This window comes from Acartia tonsa, chromosome 5 (genome assembly GCF_053477335.1).
Source record: "Acartia tonsa isolate MP-2025a chromosome 5, ASM5347733v1, whole genome shotgun sequence".
NCBI lineage: Eukaryota > Metazoa > Arthropoda > Copepoda > Calanoida > Acartiidae > Acartia > Acartia tonsa.
The window spans coordinates 4954356-4969934 of NC_137264.1; the positions used below are offsets into that span (position 1 = coordinate 4954356).

General features: G+C 30.1%; 2 protein-coding genes across 2 annotated transcripts; both read right to left on the bottom strand.

The window, feature by feature from the left end:
- Window positions 1-452: 452 nt before the first annotated feature.
- Window positions 453-5368, bottom strand: LOC145318589 (uncharacterized). Its single transcript, XM_080159973.1, has 5 exons — window positions 5288-5368; window positions 4016-4108; window positions 2304-2402; window positions 1798-1943; window positions 453-1482 (listed from the first exon to the last, which is right to left on the bottom strand). The coding sequence occupies exons 1-5, from the start codon at window positions 5347-5349 to the stop codon at window positions 1421-1423; spliced, it is 462 nt and encodes a 153-aa protein (XP_080016099.1). The 5' UTR covers window positions 5350-5368; the 3' UTR covers window positions 453-1420.
- A 4374-nt stretch (window positions 5369-9742) lies between these two features.
- LOC145318590 (uncharacterized) lies at window positions 9743-14308 on the bottom strand. Its single transcript, XM_080159974.1, has 5 exons — window positions 14214-14308; window positions 12991-13083; window positions 12424-12519; window positions 11938-12080; window positions 9743-9952 (listed from the first exon to the last, which is right to left on the bottom strand). The coding sequence occupies exons 1-5, from the start codon at window positions 14273-14275 to the stop codon at window positions 9891-9893; spliced, it is 456 nt and encodes a 151-aa protein (XP_080016100.1). The 5' UTR covers window positions 14276-14308; the 3' UTR covers window positions 9743-9890.
- Window positions 14309-15579: the final 1271 nt, after the last annotated feature.

Genomic DNA, 15579 nt, shown 5'->3' on the forward strand with positions numbered 1-15579 from the left:
AAGATTATTTTGGTTTTTACTTGTCTATTACTTTGTATTATCTTTTCTTAGTTTTGCTAACTTTCTAGTCCCCTTCTCCACACCTCTGGTTAGAATTAATTAATTGATTATTGACTATTATATTAAAACCAACAAACCAGATTACCTTTTTAATAGCTTAGTAGGTGTAATTATTGGGTAATTTTTTTATGAAATAATTAGTAACCATGTATTTTTTCTGCTACCTATTCTGTTTCCTTGATACCTTCCTGTTCACCAAATTAACTTAAGGTAAAAGAATGAAATCCAGGAATATGATAAATATTTGAATATTTTCATTCGTTCATTCTTTCTAATGGAAAAAAATTGATTCTTTGCCATGCTGAAAAAAAAACACCAATTGTATTGGATAGTAATTAAATATCCCCACATAATGAAATTAAATTTATTATGTAGATGCATTGTTTGTGGTACATTTGTTAGGGGTTAGTTGTTTATAATCTAGAATATTTAGAGTGGGAAAATTATCTACAAAATTCTTCTTTGGCTGACTTTAGGCACATGCCAACAAACAAAGCTTATAATAATGATTTCACTCTTTTGGTAAATTTCTTCAACACAATACAATACCTGATTTTTAAGTATGGTTTAGAACTGGTTCTAATTCGGAGCCCTACTGGAAATAAGTAAATTTGTTAAAGAGTTATTTTATCTTTTATTGCAATTAAAAGTATATTTTCATACATTGATATGATAATATGATTTTTTTTGTGTGCAAATTATGAACTCTTTACACTTGAAATATTGCAGTATTCTGTTTTCATTATTTAATGCTTTATGATTTATTCTTAATTTAACATACATTGTATTTATATGTTACATGTTATATTTTTAAAGTTTAAATTTTCAAAATATATTCCTTTAAAACTTATATTGTATTTTTTTAGGTAATTAAAAAAAAAGAATATAAGCCTCGTTGTCAATTTAGGTTTCTATTTCCCCTGTCATGTATTGGTCAGTTCGTACATCCAGAATGAGGTGAGGGGATGGGGTAAGGGGGTTGGAAGGGATAGTTTTTTTTAGCCTGCTACAAGTTTCACTAGTAGGATCCAAGTAAAATTAAATTATTTATAAATATAAAATTGTAAAGAATAAATAAACATTTTCAAACTCAAGAACTTATACATTATAAGCATAATAACAAATAGGGGCCACAGCAGAGCCTTCATTAACTCATTGAAATAATAGCATAAAAACACTAAAAATATATAAAACATCTATAATTGTTGCATTTTTATTTACTAATATAAAAAAAACAAATAAATTCAATCTCAGATAAATAACAATCTCATAGCATATCAATTATAAAATTTAACAATAACACAAATGATCAAAATTAGACTAAACAAGAATTTTTTGAAATTACTTGTCATAATAAAGTTTAGCCACAATAATTTACTTGAATTGTAGGAGTGCAATTGTCTAGTGTAATTGAGTAGAAACCTAAATATAAAATTTATAAATAAAGTTAATTTTTACAGTCTTTCAAATTAATATTTTCCTATAAGTTTTTCTCCCTTTATTTGATATTCTTGAAAAAAAAACATTACATATTTGACAAATTTGGAGTTAAGGGTATTGCCCCGGCATTTGAAACTCTTGCTCTGATATCACTTAATGAATTTACTAGTATATCTATTAGCTTAGTCATTTTCAATTTTTATTTTTTACCTGTACATATATATAGGGACCACTCTCTCTTTCTATAAGATACAACCCCCCCCCTCCCCCCCGTCTCTCATTAAAATATATGCTTACCAGTATAGCTAGTTGAAGTTGAAGTAGATGTCGAAGTAGTAGTTGTTGTAGTTGTCATATAGTACCAGAAAAATTTTCCTTTTCTATTGGAGACATTGTCATCATTAGTTGGTATTATTTCTGCTTCAATATAATCGTCTGTTTTCCTGTAATAAAAAAAAAGATTATTATTAAAACACAATTTGAGGCTGTTTGCACACTCCTGGCTTAGTATGCTATCTTTTAAAATTGTATCATATTGTATTGTAATATGTAGAATGGTTATATATGGTAAAGGCATTAGGTAACAAGGAAGAATTAATAGGAAGGTGAATAAAAGGGGTGGTGATTAGACACGGAGGATAATATAGGGGGAGGAAAAGACTAAAGGAAGTTAAAAAGGTGAAATAATCTTAGTGTGCTTGAAGAACAGTGTTTTATCTGCACTACTAATTAAATCGGAGATGTTATAATAAACAACAGACAGATATAAAGACAAACACTATTAATAAGCATTTTGATACTACCTTGTTATTTTTGAAGATGATATATTTTCATCACTAATTCTAAGTGATTTTCTTTTTCTTGCGCTTGGGCAATTTGCAGCAGGTACATTAAGATCAGCTCTATAAAACAGATAAATTTAGTTCCTGTGCTACAAATAGTTTAGGAACTATGTGGTAAAATGTCTTAAAATTTACTCACAGGTCAAGTTTTAACTCAAATGGGACATTTTACCTAGTAGCTCCCTAACTATACATAGCACAGAAACCGATCTTATATTTCAAAAAAATAGAGTTCATAGCAGTTCTTATGGTATGTGTAGTATTTTTCTACTATTAACACAAGCCGCGCTATTTGAATTTTAAAAATGTACGCACTTCTTTTTGTACAACCCATTCTGTAATATTTAATAATATACACAAAAGACAAGTTTTAAGTCAGTTGGGACATTTTACCACGTAGCTCTCTAACTATACTTAGCACAGGAACTTTTCGTATATTTCCAAAATAGAGTTCATAGCCAGCTCTAACGGCATGCATAGTATTTTTCTACTATTAACACAAGCCATGCAATTAGAATTTTAAAAATGTCCGCATTTTTTTTGTTCACCCTTTAAATTTAACTTTTTGAGATAAAATTATTTTTGTTACAATAAGTCATTAGAATAATTCAAAATATGCATTGATTAAATATTTATAACTACATTAGAAAAGAACCTATTTTTATTATAAACTTAACCCCTTGCAGTCGGGCCCCTTGGCGCACCTTAATCAGTCGGGGGGGGGCGTTTAACGCCCCCTCCCCTATTGTCTCAGTTCCTATTAGAGCTTGAGGGCTAAAAATTTTTGTGCAAGTCCCCTGTGTTATGAATTTCCGACCTTAAGTAAGTCAAGGTCAATTTCCGCTTCCTTCACCCTTTTATTTAACAACCTTTGTTTTTAGGTCCTCTTTTACTTAAAAATTTCAAACGGCTGAAATTTTTTTATTTTTGAAGCTAGAATAAAATTTTTTTTGCAGAAAATGTTTATCTTTATGTAAATTTTATATTTGAAATATCAAAATATAAATATCAGCGGCCGCCGCTGTACTTGGCAGCTGCCAGCCGCCGCAGTCGGCGGGAAAACGGCGGCGGATCTTTATGAAATTTTAATACGTTATGTAGACATATAAGAAAAGCTTAAGTTTGAAATTTGAAGTCTCTAAGTCAAAAATTGCGGCCACAGGAGCTTTTTAAAGATTTCTGGAGACCTGGAGGATCAGGACCTGCAGGATCATACCTGGAACCTAAAATTGACTTGAACACCTGTATTCAATATGAGGATGTACTACTAGAGGATATTTTAGTATTTTGGTAAGATAAAATGCTTTGTTTTAGTCAAAAAAATATTTTTGCTCTTTACCTGGATGACCCTGCCAGGTTTGCTGGCATCCTGTGCCCGCCAGGATGGAGATATTTAAAAAATTTTAACTCTCTGTTATGTCTCATACCCACACTTAAAAAGTCAAGCAGTTTGGGCTCTTTATCTTTCACACACAGAAAATGAGATAGAAAAAACCGGATGGGGGGGCGTCCAATGAAGCTCCCCCCCCCCCCCCCCGACCGTTAAGGGTTAATATCAACATGTAAGAGTGTACTATATGTTTAAGAAAATATGAGAATTATAGGCATTTACAACAACCTCTAAATATTCTAAACTAAAACTTGAATCAAAAACTTTTTTCTATTGAACTCACACATAGAAGCAGGTTGATAAAGTGTTCAGAACTGAAGTTGTTGTTGACACAGTTGTTGATGTTGTAGATGATACTAGGAAAAACCTGGGATCCCTTAATAAAAAATTTTTTGTATTGTTTATGTCTACAATTTAACCAAATGAAAATGTGGTTAGTCGTTGGAAAGGAAAACTGACAGAAAAGGGCTTTGTACAAGTACAACAATCTTGACTGGAAACAGTGGAAATGGGAAAAATTTATATTTTTATTTTATTGTATTTTTCCATAAACATTTTCTAATTGGTAGTTATTTACACCCGAGGGTAATTTTTGTTATGGAGTGTAGAAACTTCTAAAAATGGAGGTGGTTAAATTATTTTTACCAGGGAGTAATTTGTGTTTTGGGATATAAAAACTTCTGAAACGGAGGTGATAAAGGAAAAGTTTAAACTGTTCCAGAAAAGGGACAATAATAGTTATTACTCGCATTGTATTATAAACATCTTTCTGCGGATATAGAATGTACAATTATAAGATTAAAACCAGATTTTTAACCCCTGAGATGCCGAAGGCACCCCCTCCAACCCTACTAGATATCATTTTTATCAAGTAAATTAGGAGGGGGATATTTTGGCATTTTCACTACAAATAAACTAAAGGGTAAAACCTCCATCTTGTTATTAAGTGTACCAAATGATCTCGCCAACCACTGAACTGATATTACAGGGTAGTTTCTTAGAGGTACTTGAATTATTTATAACTATTTTGGGGGAGGGTACCTTCAACCTACCAAGAAAACCCCCTCTAGAAAAGAAAATACCTCCCCCAAACAATTTTTTAAATCTAATTTTTTGAAACTAAAATTGAAAGTAGAGGGTCGACTACCCACACTAAGGAGTAAGGGAGGGGACAATGGATCGAATATTTAATTATTAGAGGTCTCAAACCTTAGGGACCTGCCCAAAGTGTCTGTGAAGGATTTAGCAAGATTTTGGGGACTAGCACCCATTTGCCGCTGAATTTATTATGATCCTAGCAGACAATTCAAATCAATAATAGTTATTTCTCGCATCGTATTATAAACAGCTTACTAAGGATATAGAATGCACAATTAAAAGATTAAAACCAGTTTTTTTAGACCCGAGGTGCCGAAGGCTCTAATGTAAAAAAATAATAGTTTTAAATTTTTATAATGTGTTATGCAAGTTGTATCAATGTCAATGATGTTTGCTTATGATAAGATATAAGAAGATGAAAATTTTTTCCTTAATTTTTAATTTGCTAAAATATTACCTATTTCCATGTGATAAACCAGCAACCATTATACAAAGAAGCACAATTCTTAAACCTTCCATTTTTTATGAGTATAAATCTGAATAAAACAATATTATAATGAAATCTCTTTACAGCAACCAACCTTTTAGTAGGATCGGAAGGTTTAGAGTTGTCTTTAAAGGGTCAAAACAGTAAACAAAAACAGGGTCTTGTTTTCTTGGGAAACATTGTTTTCCGCGATTTTTTCGAAAGTCATAATGGAAAGAAATTTTTTTAATTGTCTTTTTTACTTTTGTAGATAAAACTCAGGGATAAGGGATGGGAAACATAGGAAAATATTATTTCAGGCCTTTTTCAAGCCTAGGCCTAAAAAAACAGTTATGGGATGGCGCAATACCTTGTTATCAACGCTAATGAAATAGCTGTGTGTGTGTGTGTAGATAAAGTATAGAATAAAATTCAGGTAGCTAGTCTAAAGTAAAAACAGAAATTTTTATAAACCTATATATTAATGGCTTTTGTTAAAATCACGTTATGATGTTATTTTGTCTCTTGCATTTTTATTAAAGAGTAAAAATTTTATTTGAAAATATTATTTTATCATTGCTTATTATAATTCTAAATTAATAAATAAATTTAGTACAATTAAATAAGAACTTGGGTAACCTTCTATCAATTCTTCTTGTTCCATGTTAGGAGAACAATGTTCTTTTGTACTTTTTATCATGTAATAGTACATTAGGTGTTTCAATCAATTCCATGAGAAAGCCCAATCTTTCCTGCTTTTGTATTACTTTTGAGGAGTACGATTCCAGTTACGTCATATACGCTTCAGGAAAGAAAAAGGGAAGGGGGGAAGAAAATCTCTTCAAAAGAGATGGGAGAAAAGGGAAGAGATTTTCTTCCCCCCTTCCCTTTTTATATGACGGCACAGGAATTGTACTCCTCAAAAGTAATACAAAAGCAGGAAAGATTGGGCTTTCTCAATTCCATATAAAGTTTGAAAATTTAAAATACAACATTTCATTTATAAACTACCAAATGAATAATTTGTAGCTAACCACTTACAAAAAAAATAATCCCTTTTTTTGTTTTTTATATATGGTATTAGTTTCATGTAAAACTCTGGGCAGATTTGATAATTAAGCTGATGTGATCGAACATTTTTTTTTTCTTATTTCTTATTTTTATTTAGGAGCAGACGGTTTAAATTGTTTTCTCGTATTCATTTGAATCCGGTGGATAGGAACCGGTTCTCATGAGTACGAAAAAACTATGTCTAGCATCGTATTATATCCAGTTTTCTACAAATATAGAAATGTACAATCATAACATTAAAACTAGTTTTTTTAGCTGGTGCCTTCGGCACCACGGGGCTAAAAAAACTAGTTTTAATCTTATAATTGTACATTCTATATCCGGGAAAGCCGTTTATAATACGATACGAGAAATAACTATTCTTCAATTTTTTATATCTCCATCTGCCAATTGGCTATTGGTTGATACAAAACAGGCTGATCCTTATTGGTTTAGAGCAATAGCTACTTGGGAGCGTCCGCCAGTGACGACATTTAATTAGGAATTGGTAACAGTTGCAATATCCCTTTTGAATCTAGGCCGGGACCTAATTAATGGCCAGGTTTCCTATCCCTTACCCTGATAAAACTAAACTTACGTAAAGCGAAGCTTTATGTAATTATGGTTTGTCCATCTGTACATCTGCCTGTCCCTTCATCCGTAACATATAGCTCTTTTTGTTAATTTAAACATGTTAGAATAGTCCTATCAATTTCAAATTTTGCCTGATAGTTCCTAGAACAGTAAGGTACGATTTAGAAAGAATAGCAACTCTATTACCACATCCTAAAAAAGTTAATTAACAGTTTCCTTTATATACACAATTTTTCAACAAAAGTATCTACAATTTTGTTTAGACTATAAAATTAATGTTGTGCTCATAAGGTTCTGACAATCTACAAGATTTTTTGTTTTTTTGTATTTCCTTCTTATTTTAGAGCTTTGCTTTTATGAATGTTATCATCCTTGTTTGATTACTTTTCCTAACTTTAAGCTTTCTTTTAGCATATTCAAGATTTTATGTTACTGAGGAGTCCCCTTTCTAAAACTAAAGACAAAAACTAAAAAGATAAGCCAAAAATAAATATTGGTCCATGAAAAGAAACAGGAGACAAGACATTCCTAAATTACTATAAACTTTAACTAAAGTAAAAAGTATAGCATTGATAAATATAGCACAGAAAATCAAGGGAAAGATAATAAATTAATAAAAGTTTATACCCAATTCATTTAACTTGTTGCTTTCAACTATTCTGGACTTAAAAGTAATTTTTTTTATTTTATCTTATATGTAAACTGAAATTAAGATTTGTTAAATTTTCAGATTTTTAAATACTCTACTACAAATATATTAGAACTTTATTATGTTAGATAATCTGAATTTTCAGAATTCTCTTTTGTAACTAGTAGCATTTTTAGTTTCAGCAATAAAAATAAACTCTGTGTACATATAATTTGATTTGAAACTTACAAGTCATATATGCCTATATGCTGTTTATGAACACTTAACTTTTACACATTTTGTTCAGGCGTTATAGATCATTGCTTGTTTTTAGTTTACCATTTTGTTTTTAGGTTCACATATCTTTAAACTTTTTTATTTATAATAAATTTACATTACATTATAAATATATAAATTTACATATATTAAAGAATCCCATGACATAGGAAATAGTCTAAAACCATCTTAAGCCAATTCTAGAATGGAAACTCAATTAATTCAGCTAAAAGTTACAGAGATTATGGCATCCATAAAAAGCAGAGAAGGAAAAGAAAAGTTTAGGTGTCAAGAAAAGGAAAGAGAAAATATGGAGGCATGAAAACAAATAAGTTTTTATGTCTTGTTTAGTAGCGAAGCTACTCTATAATTCGAAATGTATGTCCGTCCGTCTGAGACAGAATAGGGGAAACATAATTTTCTCGGCTCCTGTTTAGGATAGAAGGCTGAAATTTTTTGTCAATACTCTCAATAATATGGAGCATAATTAAGTATAAAACATGGATGCCAGTTAGATCCCTATTTAGCAGGTTTTAGGCTATTTTTATATTTTTCTAATTTTTCTCCATATTTTTGGTGTTTATGGTCAGATTTTCAAAATTTTTTCAGTTATAGATGTCAAAATTAAATTTCTCGTCGACTAAAGAAAACAACAATGACGGTCCGACTGCCTTTTTGTAGGTTTTAGGCTATTTTTATATGTTTTACATATTTCCCTATTTCTTTGGTGTTTTGGGTCCAATTTTCAAACTTTTATGGAATATCAGTATCAAAATAAATTTTCCCTTTGTTATAATCATCTTTTGTGTCGTCATCATACAAAATAAAACAAGGTTTTGTGTTTATTTTCCCCGATAAATCTATTCTTGATTTAAAAAAACACTTTATATCTACTTGTACACATTCCCATCCACAATTTTTTGTGCTTCGCTACTTATGGATGTTGTCATCCTTGTTTTCAGTATGAAAGACCGCCATACATACAAAACAAAAGTTTTGTGCACAGGCCATATGAATCTTCATTAAAATGTTTGCTGTCTATCTTAAAATAGTAGCCAAACTGACGGATGGTCTGATAGACTAAGTACACTTTAGAGTACGTTCCTAACAAAAATTGCACACCAATAAATGATCTGCGAAATTTAAAGATTCTCACATTTTTTGCTCTGTGCTCTTAAGCATAAAAGTTCGGGCCCTCAATGTTTTTTTATTAAGGGGGGGGGGGGAGGTACAAAAATGCCTACATTTCTTTAGTTTTCTTTTGTCATATCGTAGATCTACTGAGGCCCAATTAAAGAAAAATGGAGAACAATTGTGCGTGTCCATTGCTCTGAAAAGAAGAGATAAATGACGATGATGATGATAAACTCTAAAACAGATAATTTGCTTACTTACCCTTTTTAGCTTGAAACTTATATATAAAGATCCTTTTTTACATAAACATTTAAGAGACCCTGTTAGAGATTAAGTTGTAAAATCTTACATACATATGTACCTCCTATAATGTATAACACAATTCGACCCACTATTTCTACTTTCTTTGTTACACCCTTTTTAAGAGCGAAGCTTTTCTATAATTAAGCCCAGTTTACAGAAGCAAAAAGGTTGACCAATAGAACATTAATAAGGTAGCAGTCTTTAGATGAAGGAATAAAACATTTCATAACTTACTCTCATCTACATTTGAATTTTTGAACTTTTCTCATATTTTGCAAAGTCGCTTCTAAGCCATAAAATCATATTATCAAACACAAAAACTTTAATATTAACAAATACAACAAACACACTAATGGTGGCTGATAATCCCATTCCCTGTATTAAAATATTGAAATTTTGTGTTAGTAACAGCAGTTGAAAAAGTAACCAAACTTTCACTTAAAAATAATAAGCTGAAATAATAATGGAAATAAAACTTTATTTTGTGATGTTTTACAACATGAAAATTACAATATAAAATCAATAACAATCTAACAACATATAAATAATAAATTTCATTTATAAAAACAAACAAACTAAATATTCAAAATCAATTCTTCACAATAAACATTAGCCACAAAAAGTTGCTAGACCTGATGGGGTGCATCCAGCTGCAACGATTGTGTAGGAACCTTAATAAAGAGTTTATAAAATAAAGTTAATTTGATATATGCTACCCTCTTTGTGAGATAAAAAACTACCTTTACCTTCCCTTTTTGAAAACTTTTTCTGGAAATGTAGTAACTTTTACTAGTATTAGTAGCTAAGCCATTGTATTTAGTAACCAGAGGAACTTGATGGATTCGGATAATTTGACTTTCAAATCTTATACAGGGCGTTTAAAAAAAAAACTGCGTTTTCCAAATTTGGGAAACAACCATTAGGAGTACAAAAAAATAATTATATGTCAATATTCTCTATAAAAATATGCATCGGAATTGTTACAGGTGTTTTTTAATATCTCTGAAAATAACGGCGCATTTTAAAGCATAAATATTTCAAAAGATGCGTATGATGCTTTTTTCTGGTAGAATTTTGTGCCTTGAGGTTGGTTTTCAAAAATTTATTCACTTGAAAACAACATCTTAATACGGTCAATACAATTTTCTACCAATTACACTAAAAATTTCATTTAAAATTCCCTCACAGAAAACAAATATTCAGTTTTTCTTTTTGTATACTTAAGAAACATGACCTTAAAAATTGCTCATGTTCGTAAATCCCCACCCCTCATTTATTCCTATAATCCTTTAATTTGATTGGTTGAATTTGTTCCACTGGCAAGAAATTTTGGTTTTTTGATAACCCGTTTTACCCCATCCCTTATCCTCTACCCCACTTTCGCTTTCATTACAAAATTCTTCCATCCTAACTTAACAACGCTACTCAATAATGTAGCTCACCAAATTTACACATAAGGTGACGTTAACATGGGAAATACATATAATTAATTATGAAAATAATATATCCAAGTGCGTCTGTCGATAAAAAGAGAAAGACGCAATCACTCATTTAGCTCTTTATTTTTAATTTTTTGAGTTTAAAACTATTGTACTCAGCTAATCCTTGGCCGACTTAGGCTGTTAATTATATCCTGGCCGAGACAAATTTAGATCTGTTGACTAATCAAAAATCGGTTCAGTTAGAGGGATACCCAACGTCTCATTTTATTGCTTCCTAAGTCTTATAACTACGTTGTAATAATATGTAACCCCCTAAATTAAGTTTAAATAAATGTGTACTATATATATATTTAAATCACGCCCCTAACGCGTGGGTTAGTTTGGCACTCCTTTGTCAACAACCAATTTGATTGACAGGTTAAGATATAAACTCATAATTTATCCATAGTTTGTAATTAAATGCTTTAATAAAAAAATTCAAACTTCAATAACTTATTTGTCTTTAGAGATTATTTTTATCAAATAAAAAGGATTTTTTTCTTTTTACTATAACCTACGTTATTAAAGAAGATTCTTTTACTGCAAATGCATCACAATCAAGAAATGTGAAAAAATGACAAATTGCAGTTTCTTAAAAATGCTTTTGTGAGGAGCTAAAAAGCATTTCACCTTTAAAACTCATTAAGGTACTTTTCTTATACCTTTTTCTAAATTAATATTGAAATTCTACGATTTTTTTATACATAATAAAAGAGTTATTTTTTTTTCTAGCACAACATTTTTCACATAATTTCAATTGGAAACTATGCACCTATCATAGAGGCCGTATTTTTAGAGATAATGAAAAACACCTGTTATAAATTTGATGTACTGTTTTACAGAGAATAAGGACAGATAATCGTTTTTTCTGTATTCCTTCTGGTTGTGTCAGAAAAACGGAAAACGCAGTTTTTTCTGAAACACCGTGTATTTAGTTTAAATCGAAATAAATTGAGGGAAGTTTTATCCAGGGACTCTTCTCTTTTGAAGGTAGTTGTTAACCTTTAATGGACCTTCATAATCTTCATTAAAAAAGAGAATACTTAAGGGAAGTAGCTTCATTTATGTTATTTCTCATCTGTACTTTTTGTTATATTTCTCCATGTTACGACAGTTATCAGTATTGATTTTATTGTTTTGACTCTACTTATGATGTATCAATAAAAAATGCTTACCAGTGTAGCTAGTTGACGTAGAAGTAGATGTTGAAGTAGTAGTTGTTGTAGTTGTCATATAGTACCAGAAAAATTTTCCTTTCCTGCTGGAGACATTGTCAACATTTGTTGGCATTATTTCTGCTGATACATCATCAGATTCCCTGTAATATTTTTTACTATTATTGAAAAACATTTGATTAAAGAGGGCTCGATTTAATGAAATGAATCTTGCAAATTAAATTCACGATTACACAGTCAAATAACAAACAGACAACAATTTGATAGCAAAATCTTTGTCTCCAATTCTAAGATGTTTTATTCTACAGTAACAGATTAGTAATAGTATAGACATAAATAGGTCAACCTTTTATTTTGGCTAAACTTGTTAATGCTAACCTAAAAAAAGAATTGTTCATCTTACAAAAGTCGTTTTTGAACTGGACTTCTGGTTCTGGTAAAATAAATACTAATTTTAATAAAAAAATATGATTTGATGCTACCTACCTTGTTATTTTTGAGGAAATAATACTCTCATTATCAATTGTTAGTGATCTTCGTTTTCTTTTGCCGGGACAATTAACTAAGGCCACATTGAAATCTCTAAAAAAACATATGAATTTTGGTTGAATGCTACCCTTATTTATAAAATAAGTTAAAATAAGGTAGCTTTTTGTCTGTTTGTTTATTTCTGTAGGCTAGGAGTGTAAAGTTATGATGGATATTGGATAGCCTCGCAGGGGTTATTTTATAACCCCCTTCCCCCATTTTCTAATTTCAATCTTTTTAGATTAAATCAATTGTGTATAGTAGCTTTTCTCCTATTTTTAGCCCCTGTGGGGGGCCTAGCCCTGCGCGGCCAATTGCCTAACCCTGTGGCGCAATCATCTAACCCAATATAACCTAAACCTAACCTAGAATAACCTATCAAAAGCCATTTTAAAGATACGGCGAATCGCCCCTTAAGGGGCGTTGCCACGAAAGGAACTATTCCCAATCAATTTTGTCATTACTACAACTTGAATCAAAAATATTTTTGCCATTTAATGTAATATATTTCGCAATTATACTTACGCAGACCAACAAGTTGTTAGAGTTGACAAAAAAGATGTTGTTGTTGACACAGTTGTTGATGTTGTAGATGATACCAGGAAAAATTTCGGATCCCTTAATAAATGTAAATTTTGTCATTTTTTTAAAGTTAAGCTTTTCTATAACTAAGGAAGATCCATCAGTATGTCCATAATGGATAGCTTTTATAGTTGATTTAGGGATGTTAGAATTGTCCTATAAATTTCAAAATTCATATTGTGATTCCAGTAAAAGGTTGGTATGACTCAGAAAGCATAACAACTCTATAATTATTACCCGAATGTTCGTTTATCAATTTCATTTAAGTTCAGTATTAATATTTTTGACGACAAAGTTTTTATAATATTGGTCTGAGAGTTTTGAATACTGTTTCCTAGGACACCAAAGTACAATGTTTTAAGCGAAGCATCTCTATAGTCCAGTTCTAAAAATGTAAGTATGTCCTTCAACAATAACCTGATTTTTCATTATTTTGTCATTATGTTTGTTTTTCCTATCATTTTAGAGATTCGATTTTATGGATGTTGTCATCCTTGTTTCTGATTAAACCAACTTGAAAAATTTTGGTCATTGGAAAGAAAAACTAAGGAGGGATAAGGAGGGCTAAAACAATCTTGGCTTGAATAGTAGAAATAGGAAAAACTAATGTTTTAGATGATTATTTTCCCATCAACATTTTCTGATTGCTAGTTAATTGAACCTGGCATTAATTTATGTTATGGAACATAAAAACTTCTAAAACTGGAGATGGTTAAAGAAATATTAATATGGTGGTAGTTAATTGAACCAGAGAGTAATTTATATCATCATGTGATATAAAAACTTCTTAAATGGAGGTGATAAAGGCAAAGTTAAAATTGTTAAAGAAAAGGGACAAGAATAGCTTTTTAAAAATAATTGAAAGTAGGGGGTCAATTCTTTCCTTCCCCCCCTTAAATTAATCTGAAACGTATAATTGGATGACTAAAGAGTATTTTTTTAATATTTGGTTGATTAAATGAATGTATTTGAAAATAGCACATTAAAGAAAGCAGTAGGTATTCTATCTAATTTTATTAAATATCGGCTCTAATGTAAAAAAAAAATAGTTTTAAATTTTTATAATGTGTTATGCAAGTTGTATCAATGTCAATGATGTTTGCTTATGATAAGATATAAGAAGATGAAAATTTTGTTCTTAGTTTTTTAATTTTCTAAAATATTACCTATTTCCATGTGATAAACCAGCAACCATTATACAAAGAAGCACAGTTCTTAAACCTTTCATTTTTTATGAGTATTAATCTAAATAAAACATTTTCAATGATTAATATTAAATCTATTCAATTGTCCTTTGGAGTATAAAATCCTTTCGTAAGAAATTTTGATTGTGTTTAAAAGACAAAACTTATACATTGTTATTTTCTATTAAATAAGAGTATTGGCTAATTTTATCCCATTAAAAAAAATTCATGGTTTTCAATAAAAAAATCTTTTAAAAACCGGTTTTTCCATAGTGTTTTAATTTTAAAATATTAAAAGATGAAGACCAATTTACAAGGTTATTGTTTCAACACTAGAATTTTAAATGCAGCTGAAAGAGTCAGGCAGCACAGTCTCTGTTCGCACATCAATGTAATCGTAATTGAAAAGTCTAAAAGAAATCCCATTTCACCAATTACCAAAAATATACAGAAAGTGCACAGAACACAGTAATGCGGAAATATTCCGCGCATTCTTGTAACTCTGAAGTATTTAGGTATTCCTTGTTTTTTACAGACCTTTCAATTCCTGTTTTATTAATGTGCGTATCGAAACAGTGATTCAAGCTGCATATAAGATTATGATTTCCAGACAATGTCTTTATAATTTGGTATTCATAAATTAATATTTGAAAAAAGCACTTTGGAAAAAAACAGTTTTTTAGATATGATTTGTTGATAATCATGATACATTTTTTTCTATTTTAAAACATCTCACATCAATAAAGAAAATATGACATATCTAACAAGGTTAAGTGGGTTAAATAAGCAAATACTTTTCATTATATAATTAAACACATTATTATTACAAATAATTACTGGGATAAAGAAAAATATTGGTCTAGAAAAAGGGGCAGGAAACAAAACATGAATAAAGTCAAAATTTTAGCCTAAGAGAAAAGATAAAATAAAAAAAGTCTATCATCAATTTATTTTGTATTTTGCATACAACCGTCCGACCTTAAAAGGAGAATTCTGATATATATAGGGGTACTTGAGGGAGGGAGTTATCAATCCCTCCCCCTTTTAAATTTTAGTTTGAAAAGATATATATTCTAGTTGGATATTTTTTCTAGGGGCGATAAATCTCAGTAAGATGGTGGTACCCCAATAGTTGTAAACCTTCGCATCACCTATGAAAAGCTATATTTTCTTGGAGAACCATATCAGTTTAGGGATCAGCAAAATTCTTTGGTACAAATAGACACACAGAAAGACAGACAAAATAACAGACAACCTTTTACTTTTGAAAATAATTTTTTTAAAAAAAGTTTTACAATTAATTAAAATTTTAATTTGTTTGATATTCAGCATTTTCTGAATTATTATC

Coding starts and splice junctions, on each gene's coding strand:
- LOC145318589 (XM_080159973.1), bottom strand. CDS start 5,349: ATGGAAGGTTTAAGAATTGTGCTTCTTTGTATAATGGTTGCTGGTTTA. Junction 2,403..4,015: donor TTATCAACCTGCTTCTATGT/GTGAGTTCAATA, acceptor TCTGTTTTATAG/AGCTGATCTTAATGTACCTG. Junction 1,483..1,797: donor AACTTCAACTAGCTATACTG/GTAAGCATATAT, acceptor TTTTATATTTAG/GTTTCTACTCAATTACACTA.
- LOC145318590 (XM_080159974.1), bottom strand. CDS start 14,275: ATGAAAGGTTTAAGAACTGTGCTTCTTTGTATAATGGTTGCTGGTTTA. Junction 13,084..14,213: donor GGTTTATCACATGGAAATAG/GTAATATTTTAG, acceptor ACATTTATTAAG/GGATCCGAAATTTTTCCTGG. Junction 9,953..11,937: donor TACGTCAACTAGCTACACTG/GTAAGCATTTTT, acceptor CTCTTTATTAAG/GTTCCTACACAATCGTTGCA.